The 20,547-nt window shown below is 40.7% G+C and overlaps 1 protein-coding gene across 1 annotated transcript in view; it reads right to left on the bottom strand.

The window, feature by feature from the left end:
- Positions 1 to 20,547, bottom strand: part of CCDC7 (coiled-coil domain containing 7) — a 172,791-nt gene that overhangs the window by 48,128 nt on the left and 104,116 nt on the right. The window contains exon 9 of the mRNA XM_006086710.3: positions 11,439 to 11,514. Within this exon, the coding sequence (XP_006086772.1) occupies positions 11,439 to 11,514 (76 nt within the window). The remainder of the gene's footprint in view (positions 1 to 11,438; positions 11,515 to 20,547) is intronic.

The following is a 20,547-nucleotide window of genomic DNA, read 5'->3' as shown; positions in this document are numbered from 1 at the left end:
TTTGTTTAATCTCTTCCCACCCACCGACCTCCACCTTCCTTCTGAGATTTATCAGTCTGATCTTTGTTTCTATGCCTCTGGATCTATTTGTTCATCAGATTTTTTTTTGTTTATTAGACTCCACATATGAGTGAGATCATGTGATACTTGTCTTTCTCTGACTAGCTTATTTTGCTTAACATAATCCTCTCCAGATCCCTTCATGCTGTCTCAAGGTGTAAGAGATCCTTCTTTTTTACTGTTGCATAGTATTCCATGGTATAGATGTGCCACAGCTTTTTTATCCACTCATCTGCTGATGGGCACTTGGGCTGTTTCCAGATCTTAGCTATTGTAAATTGCACTGCTATGAATATAGGGGTGCATACTAGTACATTCTTTCTGATTGATGTTTCAGGTTTCTTAGGATATATTCCTAGAAGTAGGATCACTGGGTCAAGTAGAAGTTCCATACTGTTTTCCATAGTGGCTGCACCAGTCTACATTCCCACTAGCAGTGTACTAGGGTTCCCTTTTCTCCACATCCTCGCCAGCACTTGTCATTTGTTGATTTGATGATGATAGCCATCCTGACAGGTGTGAGATGGTACCTCACTGTTGTTTTGATTTGCATCTCACAGATGATTAGTGACTTTGAGCATGTTTTCATATGTCTTTGGCCTTCTCTATGTATACTTTGGAGAAGTGTCTTTTTGGGTCCTTTGACTATTTTTTAATTGAATTGTTTGTCTTCCTTTTGTTAAGTTGTATGAGTTCCTTATATATTTTGGAAATTAACCCCTTATCAGATGTATCATTGGGCAAATATGTTCTCCCATATAGTGGGGTCCCTTTGCATTTTGTTGAGGGTTTCCTTTACTATGCAGAATCTTTTTATTTTGATGTAGTCTCATTTGTTTATTTTCTCCCTTTGTTTCCCTTTCCTGAAGAGATATATTAGCAAACACATTAATACAAGAGATGAAATTGAAGCAGTAATTTAAAAAAACTCCAAGCAAACAAAAGTGCTGGTTCAGATGGCTTCACAGGGGATTTTTACCAAATATTCAAAGAAGAACTAACACTTATCATGCTCAAACTATTCCAAAAAATCCCAAGGAAGGAACACTTCCAAGCTCTTTTTATGAGGCCAGCATTATCCTAATTCCAAAACCAAATAAAGATGCTACCAAAAAAGAGAATTACAGGCCAATATCCCCGATAAACATAGACCCAAAATCTTCAACAAAATGTAGCAAATTGGACCCAGCAATATATTAAAAAGATGATACACCATGATCAAGTGAGATTTATTTCAGGGCTGCAAGGCTGGTACAATGTCCACAAGTCAATAGATGACATAAACAAATTGAAAGACAAAAATCACATGATCATATCAATAGACACAGAAAAAGTATTCAACAAAATCTAACACCCATTTTTGATAAAAACTTTCAGCAAAGGGGATTAGAGGGATCATTCCTAAACATAATAAAGGCCAAATATGACAACTCTACAATCAAATCATATGCAATGGGCAAAAACTAAAACCATTTCCCCTAAGAACAGGAACAAGACAGGGATGTCTGCTTTCACCACTCTTATTCAACATAGTACTGGAAGGCTTAGCCACAGGGATCAAATAAGAAGAAGAAATAAAAGTCATCCAAATTGGAAAGAAGAAGTAAAACTGTCATTATTTGGAGATGACATGATATTGTACATAGAAAACCCTAAAAACTCCACCAAACAACTACTAGATTGAATAATGATTTCTGCAATGTAGAAGGATACAAAATTAACACCTAGAAATCTGTGGCATTTTTTATTATTTTTAAATATATATTTTATTAATTTTTTACAGAGAGGAAGGGAGAGGGATAGAGAATTAGAAACATCGATGAGAGAGAAACATCTATCAGCTGCCTCCTACACACCTCCTACTGGGAATATGCCTGCAACCAAGGTACATGCCCTTGAATGGAATCGAACCTGGGACCCTTGAGTCTGCAGGCCGACACTCTATCCACTGAGCCAAACCGGTTAGAGCCTGTGGCATTTTTATACGCCAATAATATATTCTCAGATAGAGAAATGAATAAAACAGTCCTATTTACCATTACAATAAAAATATTAAGATACTTATGAATAAACTTAACCCAGGTAATAGAGATAAAAGACCTGTATTTGGAAAACTACAGGACACTGAAAAAAGAAATAGAGGAAGATATAAACAAGTAGAAGAATATACTGTGTTCATGGATTGGTAGAATTAACATAATTAAAATGCCCATACTACCTAAAGCAATCTATAGATTCAAGGCAATCCCTCTTAAAATACCAACGGCATATTTCACAGATTTAGAACATATATTCTAAAAAGTTGTATAGGACCAAAAAATACCCCAAATACCCACAGCAATCTTGAGAAACAAGAACAAACTTGAAGGGATCACAATACCAGATATAAAACTATACTACAAATCACTGTAATCAAAACAGCCTGGTACTGGCATAAGAATAGGCATATAGATCAATGGAACAGAACAGCAACCCAGAAATCAACCCAAACCATTATGTTCATTAATATTTGAAAATAGAGTGAAGAGAATATAATGGAGTAAAAACAGTCTCTTGAATAAATGATGCTGGTAAAATTGAACAGATACATACCAAAAAGATAAATCTAGACCACCAACTTACACCATTCACAAGAATAAACTCAAATGGATAAAAGACGTACATGTAAATCATGAAACCATAAAAATTCTAGAAGAAAACATAGGCAACAAGATTCATTTTTATTTTTTTTCTTTCTTTTTATTAAATGTACTAGAGGCCCGGTGAACAAAAATTTGTGCACTGGGGGGGGGGGGGGGTCCCCTCAGCCTGGCTTGTGCCCTCTCCCAGTCTGGGACCCCTCAGGGGATGACCACTTGCTGGCTTAGGCCTGCTCCCCGGGGGATTGGGCCCAAGCTGACAGTCAGACATCCCTCTGGCAACCCGGCAGCCTTCAGGGGATGTCCACTTGCCAGCAGGGAGCAGACCTAAACTGCAGTCGGATATCCTTAGCGCTGCTGAGGAGGCAGGAGAGGCTCCCACCACCACCACTGTATTGGCAGCCATCAGCCTGGCTTGTGGCTGAGCAGAGCTCCTCATGTGAGATCCCCCTGACCACCAGAGGGCAGCTCCTGCATTGAGCATCTGCCCTCTGGTGGTCAGTGTGTGTCATAGTGACCAGTCATTCCTAGTCTTTCTGCTGTTAGGGTCAGTTTGCATATTACTCTTTTACTATATAGGATAGAGGCCTGGTGCACGGGTGTGGGCTGGCTGGTTTGCCCTGAAGGGATTCCCAGATCAGGGCGGGGGTCCCGCTTGGGTGCCTGGCCAGCCTGTATGAGGGGATGATGGCTGTTTGCAGCTGGTCACACCCACTTCAGGGTGGGTGTCCCCACTGGAGTGCCTTGCCAGTCTGGGTGGGGGGCTGAGGGCTTCTTTCAGGCTGGTGGGCGATTGAAGCTCCCAACCTCTCCTTTTTTTCTTTTCTTTTTTTATTCTGGAATTTATTTACCTTCTATGGCTGTCACTGGAGCTGACAGCCATAGAAGGTAAATAGAAGCTGAGAGCTGGCTTTAGCTCTGAGGCCAGGCTCCAGCTCTGAGGTCTCAGCTGGCTGAAAGCAGGTATCTGGGGTTTGTTTGGCTTCTATAATTGAAACACTGTTGCAGCTCCAGCTCTGAGGCCTCCTCTGCTGAAAGCAGGTATTTAGGGTTTGTTTAGCTTCTATAATTGCAACATTGTTTCTTAGAGTGCAGCTCAGAGCCGGGCGGCAGCAGGTGGGGAATCTTGGCTTCCTCCATCGCCGGGGCAACCAAGCCTCATGTTCGCTTCAGCTGTGTGGCTGCTGGCCGCCATCTTGTTGGCAGTTAATTTGCATATAGCCCTGATTAGCCAATGGGAAGTGTGTCGGAGGTACAGTTAATTACCCTATTTGTCTTTTATTAGATTAGATTGTTGCTATTTTGTTTTGCATTTCCCAGATCACAATTCTGATTGTGCATCTTCTAAAATGTTTACTGGCCATTTTTGTCTCTTCCTTAAATTATATATACTTTGCCTATTTTTTGAGAATTGTTTGCCTTTTTATGGAATTATATATTCTTATCATTCCTTTGTCTTGTATGTGCACAATAATTTTCTCCTAGTCCATGGCTTATCTTTAAACTTTGATTCATTTTTTGAACAAGATGTTTCAAATTTTGATAGAATGAAATGCATTTCCCTATATTTATAATTTTGTTTTCTTACATTTAGGTCTGTAATCAACATTAAATTTAGTTTTTTTAGTGGTGTGAAGACTCTGTCATTATATTTTTGATCAGATGGATGTTTTTGCCTTGCCAGTGCCCTAGCTGGCCACTTAAGTTCATTCAACGACTTTCAATTTGCCACATCTTATATAATAAAAACCTAATATGCTAAGTGTCTAGTCGGCCAATCAACCAATCAAAACATAATATGCTAATGATATGCTAAGGCCACTTAACCGCTCGCTATGACATACACTAACCACCAGGGGGCAGACAGTTGACCAGTCACTATGGCATGCACTGACCACCAGGGGGCAGTCAACTGGTTGACCGGTCGCTATGATGTGTACTGACCACCAGGGGGAAAACACTTAGACTGGTAGGTTAGCTTGCTGCTGGAATCTGGCCGATCAGGACTGAGCAAGATGGGCCGGACATGCCATGGAGCCCTCTCATGGTCCCTCCTGGCTGGCCAACCTCCCTCATCTCTCTCCCACCCTGATTATGCATCTGTGGGGTCCCTCGGCCTGCCTAAGCCCTCTCACAATCCAGGACCCCTCGGGCCCCTCAACCCAGCCTGTGCCCATTTGCAGTCTAGGACCCCTTGGGGGATGTCCACCTGTCGACTTAGGCCCACTCCCCAGGGGATCAGGCCTAAGCTTGCAGTCAGACAGCCTTCTGGCAGCCAGGGAGCCCTCGGGGGATGTCCGACTAAAGGCTTAGGCCCCCAAGGGAGCTGTGATGAGGAAGCTGGGGTGACAGAGGAGCCATGCAGTTCCGCCCCACCGCCCTGGGTCGGGTCGCACACGGGACTCCAGGGCGGGCCAGCCGATCACTGCTGCCCTGCCTGGCCACCCCAGGTTAGGTCACACACAGGATGCCCATCGCCCTGGGTCACAGATAGCAGGCCCGGATGGTGGCAGGGAAGGCAGGATGTCCCTGTCCTGCCCTACCGCCCCAGGTGGCAAATAGCAAGCCCGGATGGCAGCAGGGCAGGCTGGATGGCTTTGACCTGCCCTGCCTGCAGTATGCAAATTAGCAGCCATCTTTGTTGGCGGTTAATTTGCATATCGTGCTGATTAGCCAATGGGAGGCGTAGCGAAGGTACAGTCAATTACCATGTTTGTCTATTATTAGATAGGATGCTTTCACAAACCATCTTATAATCCAATCTTTAATTGGAACCCCAATTTGTCCCATAAATAAAGGAAGAACTTTTCAAGGTCCCCTGGATATATACTTATTTTTTCATTTCCCCCTTTCACTACAGATCAACAGATAGACCAACAACTTGACCAGATCCTCACGAATAGGTCTATTAGCTCTCCCCAAAACCAGCATGATTACCCTATTGTGCCACTGTATAATTCATGCATAATAATAAAATACTATCCTTTTTTCTTTATGTTATTCTATATTAACATGACTTTCATCCCCTTACTCTGATCATTACTAAGTATTTCAGAAATAGACCTCACCCCTTTTTTTGAGAATCCCCTCCTTCACCCCTCTGAATCAATATAATTTGACTAGAGTTGGTTGGTCCAAAAACAGGTACCTGTTCTAGCTGAACTAGAGATATTCTCACTTATAGACTTTTTCAGTACTACCCCTCACAGTGACTAAAGCTGAAAGATTAAACCTTAGGAATTGTCAGCAATCAAGGATGGCTTCCCACCTATGGGAAAAATAAATTAACCAAAAAAAATGGAAAGAAAGGGTCTGCAATGGGAGAAAATAACGTTCATGTATGGAGTAGAAAAAAAGGGGGGGTCGTAAGCATCTTTTCATATGTCTATTGGCCATCTGTATGTCCTTTCTGGTGAAGTATCTATTCAAGTCCTCTGCCCATTTTTTAATTGAATATTTTGGGATTTTTTGTTGTTGTTGAGTAGTAGTATGAGTTCTTTATGAATTTTTTATATTAACCCCTTACCAGATGTATCATTGACGAATATCTTCTTCCATTCAGTAGGTTTTTTTCCTTTTGTTCATGGTTTCCTTTGCTGTGCAAAAACATTTTAATTTGATGTAATCCCATTTATTTATTTTTTGTTTTGTTTTCCTTGCCCAAGGAGATACATCATAAGAAGTATTCCTAAGAGATATGTCAGAAATTTCACTGCCTATGTTTTCTTCTAGGAGTTTTATAGTTTTGAGTCTTTCATTTAAGTCTTTAGTCCATTTCGAGAATTTTCTGTGTATGGTATAAGAAAGTGTTCTAGTTTCATATTTTTGCATGTGTCTGTACAATTTTACAACACCATTTATTGAATAGACTGACTTTACCCCACTGTACATTCTTCCCTCCTTTGTCATATATTAACCACAATGAGATATCACCTCACACATGTCATATGGCTATCATCAATAAATCAACAAACAACAAGTGTTGGCATGGATTCAGAGAAAAGGGAACCCTTGTGCACTGTTCATGGGAATACAGAGTGGTACAGCCACTATGGAAAACAGTATGGAGTTTCTTAAAAAAAATAAAAATGGGGCCCTAGCTGGTTTGGCTCAGTCGGCCTGCAGACTGAAGGGTCCCAGGTCCGATTCTGGTCAAGAGCACATGCTCAGTTTGTGGGCTCAATCCCCAGTGGGGGGTGTGCAGGAGGCAGCCAATGATTCACTCTCATATTGATGTTTCTATCTCTCTCTCCCTCTCCCTTCCTCTCTGAAGTCAATAAAAATATAAATAAATAAATAAATAAAAATGGACCTTCCTATGACCCAGTAATTAGTTCATATTAGAAACCAAAAAAACTAATTTGAAAGAATATATTCACCCCATATGTGCATTGCAGCACTATTTACAATAGCTAAGATATGGAAGCAAGCCCATTAGTAGATGAGTGGATTAAAAAAATTGTGGTGTAGTGATGCCAATGAGGCTCAGTGGTTGAATGTCAATGTATAAACCAGGAGGTCGGGTTTGATTCCCAATCAGGGCACAGGTTCACAGGCTCAATCCACAGCAGGGGGCATGCAGGAGGCAGCCAATTATGATTGTCATCATTGATGTTTCTATCTCTCTCTCTCCATTCCTCTCTGAAATCAAGAAAAGAAAAATATATATAAAATATATATTTTTAAAAATATATATATTTAAAAGAAACATTTTAAAAAGTTGTGGTATATATATAATGGAATATTACTTGGCCATAAAAATATTTGAAATCTTACAATTTGCAACAGCATGGACCTCAAGGGTATTATGGTCAGTGTAATAATTCAGTCAGAGAAAGATAAATACCATATGATTTCACTTATATGTGGAATCTAAAGAACAAAATTAATGAACAAACAAAACAGAAACAGACTCACAGATAAGCAGACTGATAGTTGCCAGAGATGATGGGGATTGGGAGACCGGATGAAAGAAGTAAAGGGATTAAGAAGTAGAAATTGGGCCCAGTGTTGATTCCCTCTCATCACTGATGTTTCTCTCTCTCTCTTCCTCCCTGAAATCAATAAAATTATTTTTTAAAGAAGTAGAAATTGATAGCTACAAAGTAGTCATGGGGTTGTAAAGTATAGCATAAAAATATTATAATAACTATGTGTGGTGCTAGAAAGGTAATAGAAATATCAGTGGGAATACTTTGTAAATTATACAGTTGTTTACCCACCAAGCTGTACAGCTAAAACTAATACAAAATAATAATAAAAATGTTTTGAAAAGTATCTTGATAGTGTTCAAGTTCTGGTTTATACTTGTTTCTAATCCCGAGCCATATTGCTATCATTAGGCTCAATGAACTACCCATAATCTTAGTAATAAAATGTCTTTTGCTCAGACTAATTTGATTTAGGATTTTGACCTAAGCACTCAGCCACCTGGTAGAAGTTCAATAAATTCAGTATGTTCTAAAAGTTTTAGTGTAGTTTTAAGCACCAATGACTTCAAAGATATAAATGCCATGACTTATAAAAAATAAAAAATCTGACAGCTTCATTATTTCCACTTCCTTAACATAAGATAGTTTTGTGAATTTTGAACAATAAATTTTGTTTCAATTTCTCTGACTGAATATAGAAAATGCAGACCCAAGCAAAAAATTTAACTAAAAAAATATTTTTTAATTTGTATTCAAAAAATTTTAAATAAGTGCAAAACAAATGTATATAATCAAATTGCAATGTTTATAATACTTGTATTATTACAGTTCTGAAGTTTTTAAAGTTTAAAACCACACTAAGACATTTGACACATCCTGTATTTATTTTAACAGAATATTAACAGCATCACATATCAAAATATGAGGTGAGGCAGATGACTATTATCACTTGGAAAAAAATAGGCATTCAAGAAAGAGCGCTAAAACCTTTCACCAATATGAACAATATAAAAGAGTTGTGAAAGAAGATTTAGAAAGAGTATTTCTTTGTAGAGAACTATCAGGTGTCTTGGGCCCTAACCCAAACCCTTAAGGGAGGGATGAATATGGTTAACCTTATCTCAAGCCTAGAAAGGCACTTTAAACAGAATATTCAGAAAAATTCTTATATGTTATCTTTAGTTATAGAGAAGGAAGGCAGTGACAATCAAGACCTTTCTTGTATATCCTACCTTTCTTCTCTCCTTTTCCAAACACATGAAGAACAGAAACCACAACTACTTAATGGGAAAGAAAGCAATAAAAGAGAAAAGCCAGCCTGGCGGGCATGGCTCAATGGTTGAGCATCAACCTATGAACCAGGAGGTCACGGTTCAATTCCTGGTCAGGGCACATGCCTGAGTTACAGGTTCAATACCCAGTAAGGCAGAGGGTATGAAGAAATATCATTGATGTTTCTATTTCTCTTTTCCCCTCCCTTCCTCTCTGAAATCAATAAAAATATATTTTAAAAAATATAAAAGCTAAAAGCTAACCACATGTCCCAGCAGGCTCCAGCTGGGATACTGGGATGGGAGAGGAAGAGAAGTCTTAACTTTGAATAAAAATTAAAATATTGACTATAGTATTTGACAAGAAATATTAATTTTATACTTAGAGCAGTGTTTGTGACTTAGATGTAAATGAATTATTCTTTAAGAGTAATCAGAATAGCCTAACTTTTACTCAGGAGCAAGGGGACATTAACCCAAATTTGCAAATATAAATGAATGCAAAGGAAAAAAAAGAGCTTTGTGATTTCATTCCACAATATGTGTTTTTTCAACATACCAGTTGTATAACTAATATAACCTTAGCCACCAGAAAGAACTATAGGTCATCCATAGTGCTTTTGAAGATATTTCTTGACATGCAAAGAAATATACAAAAGATATTCTAACCAAACAATTGTATAGTTACAATGTGAAACTATACAAAATAGACAAATTTTGTGTTATGTATATTTTAAAATTTAGAAAGTAAAAATTACAAACATACATACCAAAATGGTAAATAGGGCCTACATACCAAAAATCTGGCCATACATCCTTTAGTTCCATTATTAGCAACTTCCCTGGACTTTCATTACATTTTCTTTAAGCTTTTGTTGAAATTTTCCATGACTGTTTTGCATAAATGTGGCTGAATTTCGATGAGCCTCATTTTCATCTTGATGGCTTGGTTAATCGACAAAATTGTCAAATTTGGGGTTCAGAAAATCCACGAGTGATTGTTGAGAAACAAATGCATCCACAACGTGTCACTGTTTGGTGTGGATTTTGGGCTGGAGGGATCATCAGACCATTCTTCTTTGAAAATGTGGCTACTCAGGCAGTAACAAAAGAGTGCGTATGTGCCGGCAAAGCCGTGGAGGCCATTTACCCGATATGCTATTCCATACATAACCCTATACTGTATACTTTATGAATCAATAAAAATTTATAATTTGTAATTATAAACCTGTGTTTTCTATCAAAATTATTTCTTGCGTGAATTTTGGGACACCCTTTATTAATTGTTGATCACTGGATTTTATAACTAGAAAATATGATCATGCAAAACTTCCTACTTTTTTCAATGTTGAATCTAAATAAAAATTTTTGAAAACACTAAGTGATATGAACTTTCTGAATATGTTTAACTTTAAAACATTCACCTAAAAATAATTATGAATTTATAAAAATTATCAATAAGTCGGCCGAAACCGGTTTGGCTCAGTGGATAGAGCGTCGGCCTGCGGACCAAAGGGTCCCAGGTTCGATTCCGGTCAAGGGCATGTACCTGGGTTGCGGGCACATCCCCAGTAGGAGATGTGCAGGAGGCAGCTGGTCGATGTTTCTCTCTCATCGATGTTTCTAACTCTCTATCTCTATCTCCCTTCCTCTCTGTAAAAAATCAATAAAATATATTTTAAAAAAAAAATAAAAAAAAAATAAAAATTATCAATAAGTCAAAAATATATATACAAGTGACATTTTGTATGTTTGTAATTTTTACTTTCTAAATTTTAAAATATACATAACACAAAATTTGTCTATTAACCATTTTTAAGTGTATAATACAGTTAAAAATATTCACATTGTTGTGCAAACAATCTCCAGAACTCTTTCATCTTGAAAAACTGAAACTCTGTACCCATTCAACAAGTCCCTATCCCCCATTCTCCCCAGTCCCTGGCAACCACCACTCTACTTTCTGTCTCTATGAATTTGACTACACAGTGTACCTCATATAAATGAAATCATAAAACTTTTTTCTTTATGTGACTGGCTCATCTTACTTAGCATAATATCCCCAATGTTCATTCAGGTTGTACCATGTGTCAGAATTTCCTTCTTTTTAAATATTGAATCATATTCTATTGTATTTATATATTTCATTTTCTTTATCCATTCATTCATCATTGCACACTTGGGTTTCTTCCACTTCTTTGCTCTTATTATAATGCTACAATGAATATGTGTGTATAAATATCTCTTCAAGATGTTAATTTCAATTTGGGGGTTATATACCCAGAAATGAAAATGCTGAATCATTTAGTAATTATATTTTTAAAATTTTGAGGAACTGATATACTATTTCACATTGTAACTATACAATTTTACATTCTGTGTGATTATAATTTTAAGCTTTAAAATTATACGTATCATAAAAATTTATGTAAGAACACTAAATTTTAATAGTAATATTATTTTCTTCTATTTCCAATTTTTCTAAAATAAATACGTATTCACTTTTATAATTGAAAAAAATTATTTTAAAAGCTTACCTCTCTAACATATTTGACTGTTTCTCAAATATTTTCAACATGGTGTCCAGTTGATTAGGTACTGAATACATAGTTTCTATTGTTTAAAAAAAGAAAAGATTTAAACATATTATAAATGACTAAAGTTTATCTCCATGGTGATATAACTCACTTCTATATGTGTGAGAACTACACAAGCATAGGGAAGAGACAGCAGGGTCGTATTAAGTACTCAAGGAACAAAATGCTTAAGATAAAAATAGCTGCCATTTGCAAGACACTACACTACTTTATAGTTTCCCAATTCTCAAACCAAAAAAAAGGAAGATACTATCGCCATTTGCAAATAAATAAATTGAGGCTCAGAGTGATTATATAACATGATCAAAACTATGCATCTATAAGTGACAAAAGTGGACTGAGGTCCAGTGTGTGTGACCTCCTTCTGAAATTGTATATAAGAAGACTAGGATGCTTAGAGAACTGCTTTGGTTGCTGCTGCTAAGCCAGTAAATTTTATGGGAAGAATCTAACAACCTTGCTAAATATTTTCAGCTGAATCAAATAACCCAAAAAGTTACCTAAGATGCTACTTAAAAGGGACCCAAGATAATGAGGATCCATAACAGTGAACTCTTAGGGTAGTAACACAAGACTCTTCAATCTTGAAACACAAGAATTATATGACAAAAAACAGTCCCTGCACTGTTTTTGCTATATAAACAAAACATTACAAGTGCAAAGAAAATGTTAAGTAACATGAAAGCATACCACAGTTCCTTCCTATCCATTGACATGAGATGTCTCTCAATTTATTTATATCTTCTTTAATTTCTTTCATCAGAATGTTGTACTTTTCATCATATACATCTTGTACATATTTCATTAGATTAGTATTTTAGTATTTAGTTTTGGTGTGGATGCAAATGGTGTGTGTAAAGTTTCAAATTCTATTTTGTTCATTGCTTGTATATAGGGAATAACTGCAATAAGAAAATTCAATATTTTAAGATACCAGTTCCTGCCAATTTGATTTTTAGATTCAATGTGATCCCAATCAAAATCCCAGAAAGTTATTTTGTGGATATCAACAAATAAATTCTAAACTTAATATGGAAAGGCAAGAGATCAAGAGAAGCCAATACAATATCCTATCTAATAAAAGAGTAACATGTAAATTAACCATCACTTTGCGATAAAGATGGTGGTGCCCACTGCCAATAAGGAGGGAATATGCAAATTGATGCAACGAAGATGGCAGCACCGGTCAGAACCACGGAGCCAGCCAGAGCAGGCAGGAGGCTTGGCTTCCTGGATCGCCCCAGAGACCCAGGAATCCAAGCCAGGCTCCATGGCTGCTGCTCAGTCAAAGTCATAGTGGAAGGGCCGAGGCAGAGGTGGTTAAGGGTGATCAGGCCAGGAGGGGAGGGCAGTTGGGAATGATCAGGCAGGCGGAGGGGGAAGTTGGGGGCAAGCAGGCTGGCAGGGGAAGCCACTTGGGGGTGAGCAGGACTGCGAGCCGGGGTGGAGGAGGGCAGTTGGGGGTGATCAGACCAGCGGGGGGGGGCAGTTTTGGGGCATTCAGGCTCGCAGGGGGGGCAGTTGGGAGTGAGCAGGCCAGCAGGGGCGTGTCAGGTGGGGGCAAGCAGGCCAGCAAGGGGGGGCACTAGGGGACAAGCAGGCCAGCATGGGGGGCAGTTGGGGGCAAGAAGGCCATCAGGGGAGGCAATTGGGGGCAAGCAGGCTGGCAATGGGGGTCAGTTGGGCATGATCAGGCCAGCGGGAGGGGCAGTTTGGGGCAAGCATGGTGGCATGGGGGGCAGTTGGGGGCAAGCAGGCCGGTAGATGGGGCAGTTGGGGTCAAGCAGGCTGGTGGGGAGGGCAGTAGGGGGCAAGCAGGATGGCAGGGGGTGCCATTGGGGGCGATCAGAACAGCGAGGGGGGAAGTTGGGGGCAATGAGGCCAGCAAGGGGGGGCATTTAAGGGTGAGAAGGCTGGTTGGGGGACAGTTGGGGGCAAGCAGGCTGCAGGCAGAGTGGTTAGGGGCAATCAGGCAGGCAGGCAGGTGAGCAGTTAGGAGCCAGCAGCCCTGGATTGTGAGAGGGATGTCTGACTGCCGGTTTAAGCCCAATCCCACAGGGGGTCCCAGATTGGAGAGGGTGCAGGCCGGGCTGAGGGACATCCCTCTGTGCATGAATTTTGTGCACTGGGCCACTACTTAAAGAATAAAGCAGAATAACTGACACTATCCAAATTTAAGACTTACTAGAAAACCTACAATAATTCAGAGAGTTTGCAAAAGGATGAACAAACAGATCAATGGAACTGAGTAGAGATCCCAGAAATAAACTCATACAAATATAGTCAACTGGTCTTTGGCGAAAGAACAAAGGCAAAAAGGTTAGTCTTAATGGAAATAGATTAGTCTTTTCAACATATGAGACTGGACAAACTGGAAATTTACATGCCAAAAAAATATAATAATCTAGACAGACATTACATCCTTTACAAAGATTAACTCAAAATGGATCACAGATTTAAATGTAAAATATAAAACTATAAAACTTCTAGAATATAATATAGGATAAAATCTAGATTAGCATTTAAAGATAATAATTTAGATAAAACACCAAAAGCACAATTCATGAAAGAAAAAACTAAAAAGTTGAACTTTATTAAAATTAAAAACTTCTACTCTGCACAAGATGCTTGCTAAGACAATCCTATCTAATAAAGAAGGAATATGCTAATTGACCCTCATGCCATCGCAAATATGGGGGTGCCCACAGCCAATAAGGAGAGAATATGCTAATTGACTGCCCCACCCTCAAAGATGGCAGCGCCCACAGCCAATAAGGAAGGAATATGCTAATTGACTACCATGCCCTCAAAGATGGTGGCGCCCACAGCCACAAGATGGTGGCACCCAGTCCCCTCAGCCCTGCCAGGGCCACATGTGCACAGCAAGGCCGGGCACCCCCCAGGTGGGCCCGGCCACTCTGTGTGCCTGCCTCCAGAGACCCCCAGTCCCCTTAGCCCCCCAGCAACCCAGGGCTGGCCTGAGGCACAGGGAAGCCTTGGATGGTGGCTGCCCAGCTGCCCAGGGCTTTCCCAAGGTGCAGGTAAGCCTCAGATGGTGGCTGCCTAGCCACCCAGGGCCACCCAAGGATCAGGTAACCAGGGCCAGCTGAGGCTTGTGCTGCTGGCAGTGCAGCAGCAGAGTGTAATGGGGTGTCGCCCCCCTGCCCCCGATCGCCAGGTTGCCTCCAGCCCCTGAGGGCTCCCGGACTGTGAGAGGGGGCAGGCCGGGCTGAAGGACCCCCCTCCAGTGCATGAATTTTCTTACACTGGGCCTCTAGTAAAAATATAAGCCATAGGCTGAAAGAAAATCTTTACAAAATGCATAGCTGATGAAACACTTGTGTTCAAAATATACAAAGAACTCTTCAAACTCAATAATAAGAAAGCAAACAATGAGGTGGAGAAAAAAGCAGCAGAGTAGATGAAAGTTACACTCACCTCCTCTCAAAACCAAGCTGGAATTAAATTATAGAATAATTAACCTTTTGGATAAATAAAAGTCTTATAATCAAGGACTTACAGAAGAAGCCACATTGAGAAGGGCAGAGACTAAAGGAGGGCTGGCCTCATACCCATGTGTGGCAGCTTAGAATCCAGATGTATATCTCAGCTGCAAAGGTCCACCCCTGAGTTATGTAGGATCTCAACCACAAACCAGGCTCCACAGCCCAAAGCACCAGAGCTAGGAAGAGGTGTCCACATCACATATGGCTGTGAAAATCAGCATGGATTCTTTATGACAGGGAGAGACAGAGTCTGCTAGAAACCCAGGCACCCTCTTAAAAGGCCACTGCACAAATTTCATCCATAGCCACTCACCCTGGTAGAGGGAGGGTGCATCAGAGCACACTGGAGTTGTTTGAAGACAGCCTGGGTTTTGTGGCTCCAGTGAGAATGCTAAAAGAACAGCCACCAGGATCACTGTGCCTAGTCACTCTCCCACACCACCATATATACCATCCTTCCTGGATCAAGCAGTCCCCTCTTTAAGACCTCAGCCTTAGTGAATGCATTAGACCCACCCTCCTAAATCCCTGGCCTTGGCCTTGCCGAGCTCACACCCTTCAAGAAGTTTGCTGCAAAAGACCGTGGTATACACTTTTTTGAAGGGATATTGAAGGTGAACTCAGGAGGAATCAGAGACTGAGTTGTGTGGCTCTGAGGCTAGGCCATTTCCCTTCATCCAGCCATAAGATAGCAGCAGTTTCATGCCATCTGTGTGACAGAGAAGCACAAGAGGGCACTGATCCCAAGCAATCAGAGCAGTGGCACCCTCTGTTCCAGAACAGCAGCACCACACTCCCTAAGCCATGCACTACCCCCACGCAGGAATTCCAGAACAGTGGCCCAGGAACTTTACCCCTGATGCCAGAGCAGTGGCACTCCACACTCCCAAAGTTGTTCCAACAGGCCCACCATGGAGAACCATAATCTCCACCTGCCTGACTCCCAGTGGCCCCAACCTGCCCAGCATGCACGCTGCGGAAAGTCGGTGGGCTCTGGCCAGCCTCGTCCTATTGTGCAGAAGACTCTCCAGGAGGTCCAAGCAGACTCTGGGAAAAACTGAGTTGTGTGGCTATATCCTGAGACTCTTGGTGAGTGGCCTCAGACCCAGTTTTGGCATCAAGTTTGAAACTGTATCAATCTGGTGAATGCCACTCACCCCTACCTGGAGACTCACTGAGAACCTACCTCATGCAACTCACATATTTCCAAAAGCTTTTTCAATTAAGTGAAACTAACAATCAGCTAGCAGGTAGAGGCATATTTTGGCAAGCCTTGGGCCTTTTGCTGACCTGCCCCTGGGCTCCATACTTATGAACACGGGCCTTGGTGCACAGCTTTCCCCTTCCCATGCACACCCAAGCCCAACAGAAGCAATCACAAACTGTGGATCACATTGTAGCTCCAAACAGATATCCCAGGGCCTGTCACAGGCAGCACCTGATATTCATCTGCACTGGAGTACCTCCAAAGTGGCCCCATAACCAACATATTCAGTGGTGGGATTCAGACCATATCATAGCATGACCCAATTAGCTCCACAAGTAGCACATACACAAAAGGAGATCTCAGCAGGCACCAGACAAAATTAGAGTGAAATCTGTTTCATGGGGTCAGTACACAGAGCTCATACATTACAGATTGAGGTCAATATTCATAGCAAGCCAGAGGGTCAATCCAACCAACAGGCCAAAAGCAATCAAAACTCAACTACATCAGGAGGGTTCACATCACTCACAAAAAGGAAATTCCTGGGGCACTTAGCTCAGGTGATCAGTAACACTGTACAACTGAGCCCCAGCAGACTTCTAGTATATAAGGGCATCATACCAAAACTGGGAGACATAGCAGATTTACTTAATACATAGAATCAAATACAGAGGGGTAGCCAAAATGGGGAGAAAAAGAAACATGTCCCAAATGAAAAAACTGGAGAAATATACAGAAAAAAAAACCTAAATGAAATGAAGACAAGCAAGCTACCAGAACAAAGTTCAGAAAATAGTTATAAGAATTCTCAAGGGGATGTACAGATAAACTCAGTAAGAACTCACACAAAAGACAATGAAAATTCTTTAAAATGTAGAAACAATTAAAAAAAAAACAATAAGAAATGAAGAAACAATACCTGGAATGAAAAATACCCTAGAAAAAATCAACAACAGATTAGATAAAGCAGAGGATAGAATCAGTGATTTGGAAGACAAAAGATCAAAAAACACCCAATCAGAAAGAAGAAAGAGGGTGAGGAGAGAGAGTGTGTGAGAGAGTAAGTAAGCAAAAGGAGAGTGTGTGGACATGTGTAGTGAGTGTGTGTGTGAGCTAGGGACAGTTAGATCCTGCAGGACTTTCAGCGGCTGGCAGACTGGGCAGTCTTAAACTGCAAGACCCTGCTGCTGCTGCTGCAAACACTCCCAGGCAGCCTGCACTGGCACAGAAATCATGCCGTCTTGAAGGGCAGAACTGCTGTGACTAGGATTCTAGCCTCACCACCACCCAGACTGACCTCAGATACAAACTGGGACTCTACTGGACAAAGACCTGCTACCATAGCTGCAGACCCAGGGACACCAAGACCCCAGACATCCTGGCCACAGATTTCTGTGAGTCACAGAGCGCATCCCCCAACCCACCAGCCTGCTGAAGTGGCATAGGGCCTCCTGCAACACCGGGCAACTGTGCAAACCCGGCCCCCTGGGAGGCCAGGGACTTTGATTACCGGCACATGTGCTGAAGGTCACACTGAGCGCCCGTGACATTAATTCTTGGCACGTGCAAACAGGGACTCTGTTTGTTGCATTCATGTGGACTGATTCTTGGCATTGCACCAGGCTGCACTGAGCACCACTGACTTTGATTCTTGGTGCGCAAACCAAGGGATTCTCATCGTGTGTGCACAGGAACTCTGATTATCCGCACACACGGACTGATTCTAGGTGCATGCACAAGGCTCTACTGAGCACCAGTGACTGATTCTCAGCGCCCACACACAGGGACTCTGTTTCTCGTCATGTGTGCACGGGGACCCTGATTCTTGGGAGCACACGCAAGGCTGCACAAAGAGCCAGAGACTCCAATTCTCAATTCTCGGCACACACACACACACACACACACACAGGGATTCTGATTCCCGGCCCGCGCTTGGGGACTCTGATTCTTGGTGCATGCATGCAGGGACTCTGATTCTCAGTGTGCATGTGCAGGGACCCTGATTCTAGGTGTGCATGATTCTCAGTGCACACACAGGGACCTTGATTCTTGGTACATGCACAAGGCTGCACTGAGCACAGATGATTCTGATTCTCAGCGCAGGCACACAGGGACTCGGACTCTCAGTGCACAAGGCTCCTGCTGACCACAGCATCCATACATCTCTGTGTCTGAGCTCTTCAGTAACGCTCAGATGGTGCAATGCTCCAGCCTCACATGGCTCAGACCCTCGCAACTCGGCGCTTGGACCTTCCTGTGAGAGCTAGAATGGGGAGACAACAAACAATCCCCAAAAGAAAGAAAAAGAAGAATCACCAAGAAAGGAAATAAGTGAAACGGACACATGCAATATGTCAGAAAAAGAATTCAGAGTAATGGTCATAGAGTTCATAAACCAGATGGATGAGAAAATCAACAACCTATGCAAAAATCAGGAAGAAATCAAAAATGATATAGCTACCAACAAAAATGTGCTGGAAAGTTTCAACAGTAGACTAGAAGAAGCAGAGGACCGAATTAGTGAGTTAGAAGATAAGGTAGAGAAACAAGCCAAATCTGAACAGCAATGGGAGAAAAAAATTAAAAAGCAGGAGGAAAGCCTAAGGGAGCTTTGGGACAACATGAAACAAAATAACATATGTATAATAGGGATGCCAGCAGGAAAAGAAGAGCAGCAAGAATTAGAGAATCTATTTAAAGAAATAATGACAGAAAACTTCCCTGATATGGAGAAGAAAAAAGTCACACAATTACAGAGAGTCCCAAGCAAGATGAACCCCAAAAGACCCACACCAAGACCCATCATAATTACAATGGCAAATGTTAACAACAAAGAGAGAATCATAAAGGCTGCAAGACAGAGACAGGGAGTTACCTACAAAGGATCTAACATCAGATTATCAAATGATTTCTTAACAGAAACACATCAGGCCAGAAGGGAATTGAATGAAGTATACAAAATGATGCAAAGCAAGAGACTGAATCCAAGAATACTCTATCCAGCAAGGCTATCATTCAAAATTGAAGGGGAAATCAGGAGCTTTGCAGACAAAAAAAAAAAAAAAAGACTAAGGGAGTTTATCACTAGCAAGCAGGCAATGCAAGAAATGCTAAAGGGGTTGTTGTAAAAAGAATAAATGGAAAGGGAAGAAGGAACACAGGCATAGAGAATAGAAATGGCTATAAATAAGTACTTATCAATGATAACATTAAACGTAAGTGGACTAAATGCTCTAATCAAAAGACATTGAGTGACTGAATGGATAAGAAAACATGACCCATATGTATGTTGTCTACAAGAGACCCACCTAAGAACAAGGGACTCACACAGACTGAAAGTGAAGGGATGGAAAAATATCTTCCAGGCAAATGGAAATGAAAAAAAAAGCAGGGGTAGCAATACTTATATCTGACAAGATAGACCTCAAAGTGAAGACCATAACAAGAGACAAGAAAGGCCACTTCTCTAATTCTAAAAAGATTGACAAAAACAAGAGAATATAACTCTAGCAAACATATATGCACCCAATGCAGGAGCACCCAAATATATTTTTTAAAAAAAACTTCTGGAAGATATAACAGGAGAAATTGACAGCAATAAAATCATAGTAGGAGTCTTTAATACCCCATTGACATCACTGGATAAATCCTCTAGACAAAAAATCAGCAAAGAAATAGCAATCCTAAATGACTCACTAGATCAGATGGAATTAATTGACAACTTCAGAACAATTCACCCCAAAGCTTCAGAAAACACATTCTTCTCAAGAGCATATGGGACATTTTCAAAGGTAGACCTCATATTGGGACATAGGCAAAGTCTCTCCAAATTCAAGAAGACTGAAATCATATCAAGCATCTTCTCAGATCACAATGGCATAAAATGAGAAATCAACTACAATAAAAATAATCACAGGAACTCAAACACTTGGAGGCTAAATAGCATACTATTGAAAAATGATTGTGTTACCAAAGAGATCAAATAAGAAATAAAAAACATCCTGGAAAAAAATTGCAATGAAAACACAACAATCCAAAATCTATGGGACACAGTGAAAGCAGTCCTGAGAGGGAAGTTCATAGCATTACAGGCCTACCTCAAATAGATAAATAAATAAATAAATAAATAAATAAATAAATAAATAAATAAAAGAAAAACTGGTAATAAACCATCTACCTGTGCAACTTGAAGAATTAGAAAGATAACAAAAAGAAAAGCCCAGAGTGAGAAGAAGGAAGGAGATGATAAAGATCAAAGCAGAAATAAATGACATAGAGACCAAAAAATAACAATACATAAGATCAATGAAACCAAGAGCTGGTTTTTTGAAATGAT

Source organism: Myotis lucifugus, unplaced genomic scaffold (assembly GCF_000147115.1).
Source record: "Myotis lucifugus unplaced genomic scaffold, Myoluc2.0 scaffold_29, whole genome shotgun sequence".
In the NCBI taxonomy this organism is placed as follows: domain Eukaryota; kingdom Metazoa; phylum Chordata; class Mammalia; order Chiroptera; family Vespertilionidae; genus Myotis; species Myotis lucifugus.
Note: the sequence above shows the minus strand (reverse complement) of the source record. Positions and strands in the feature narration are given on the sequence as shown.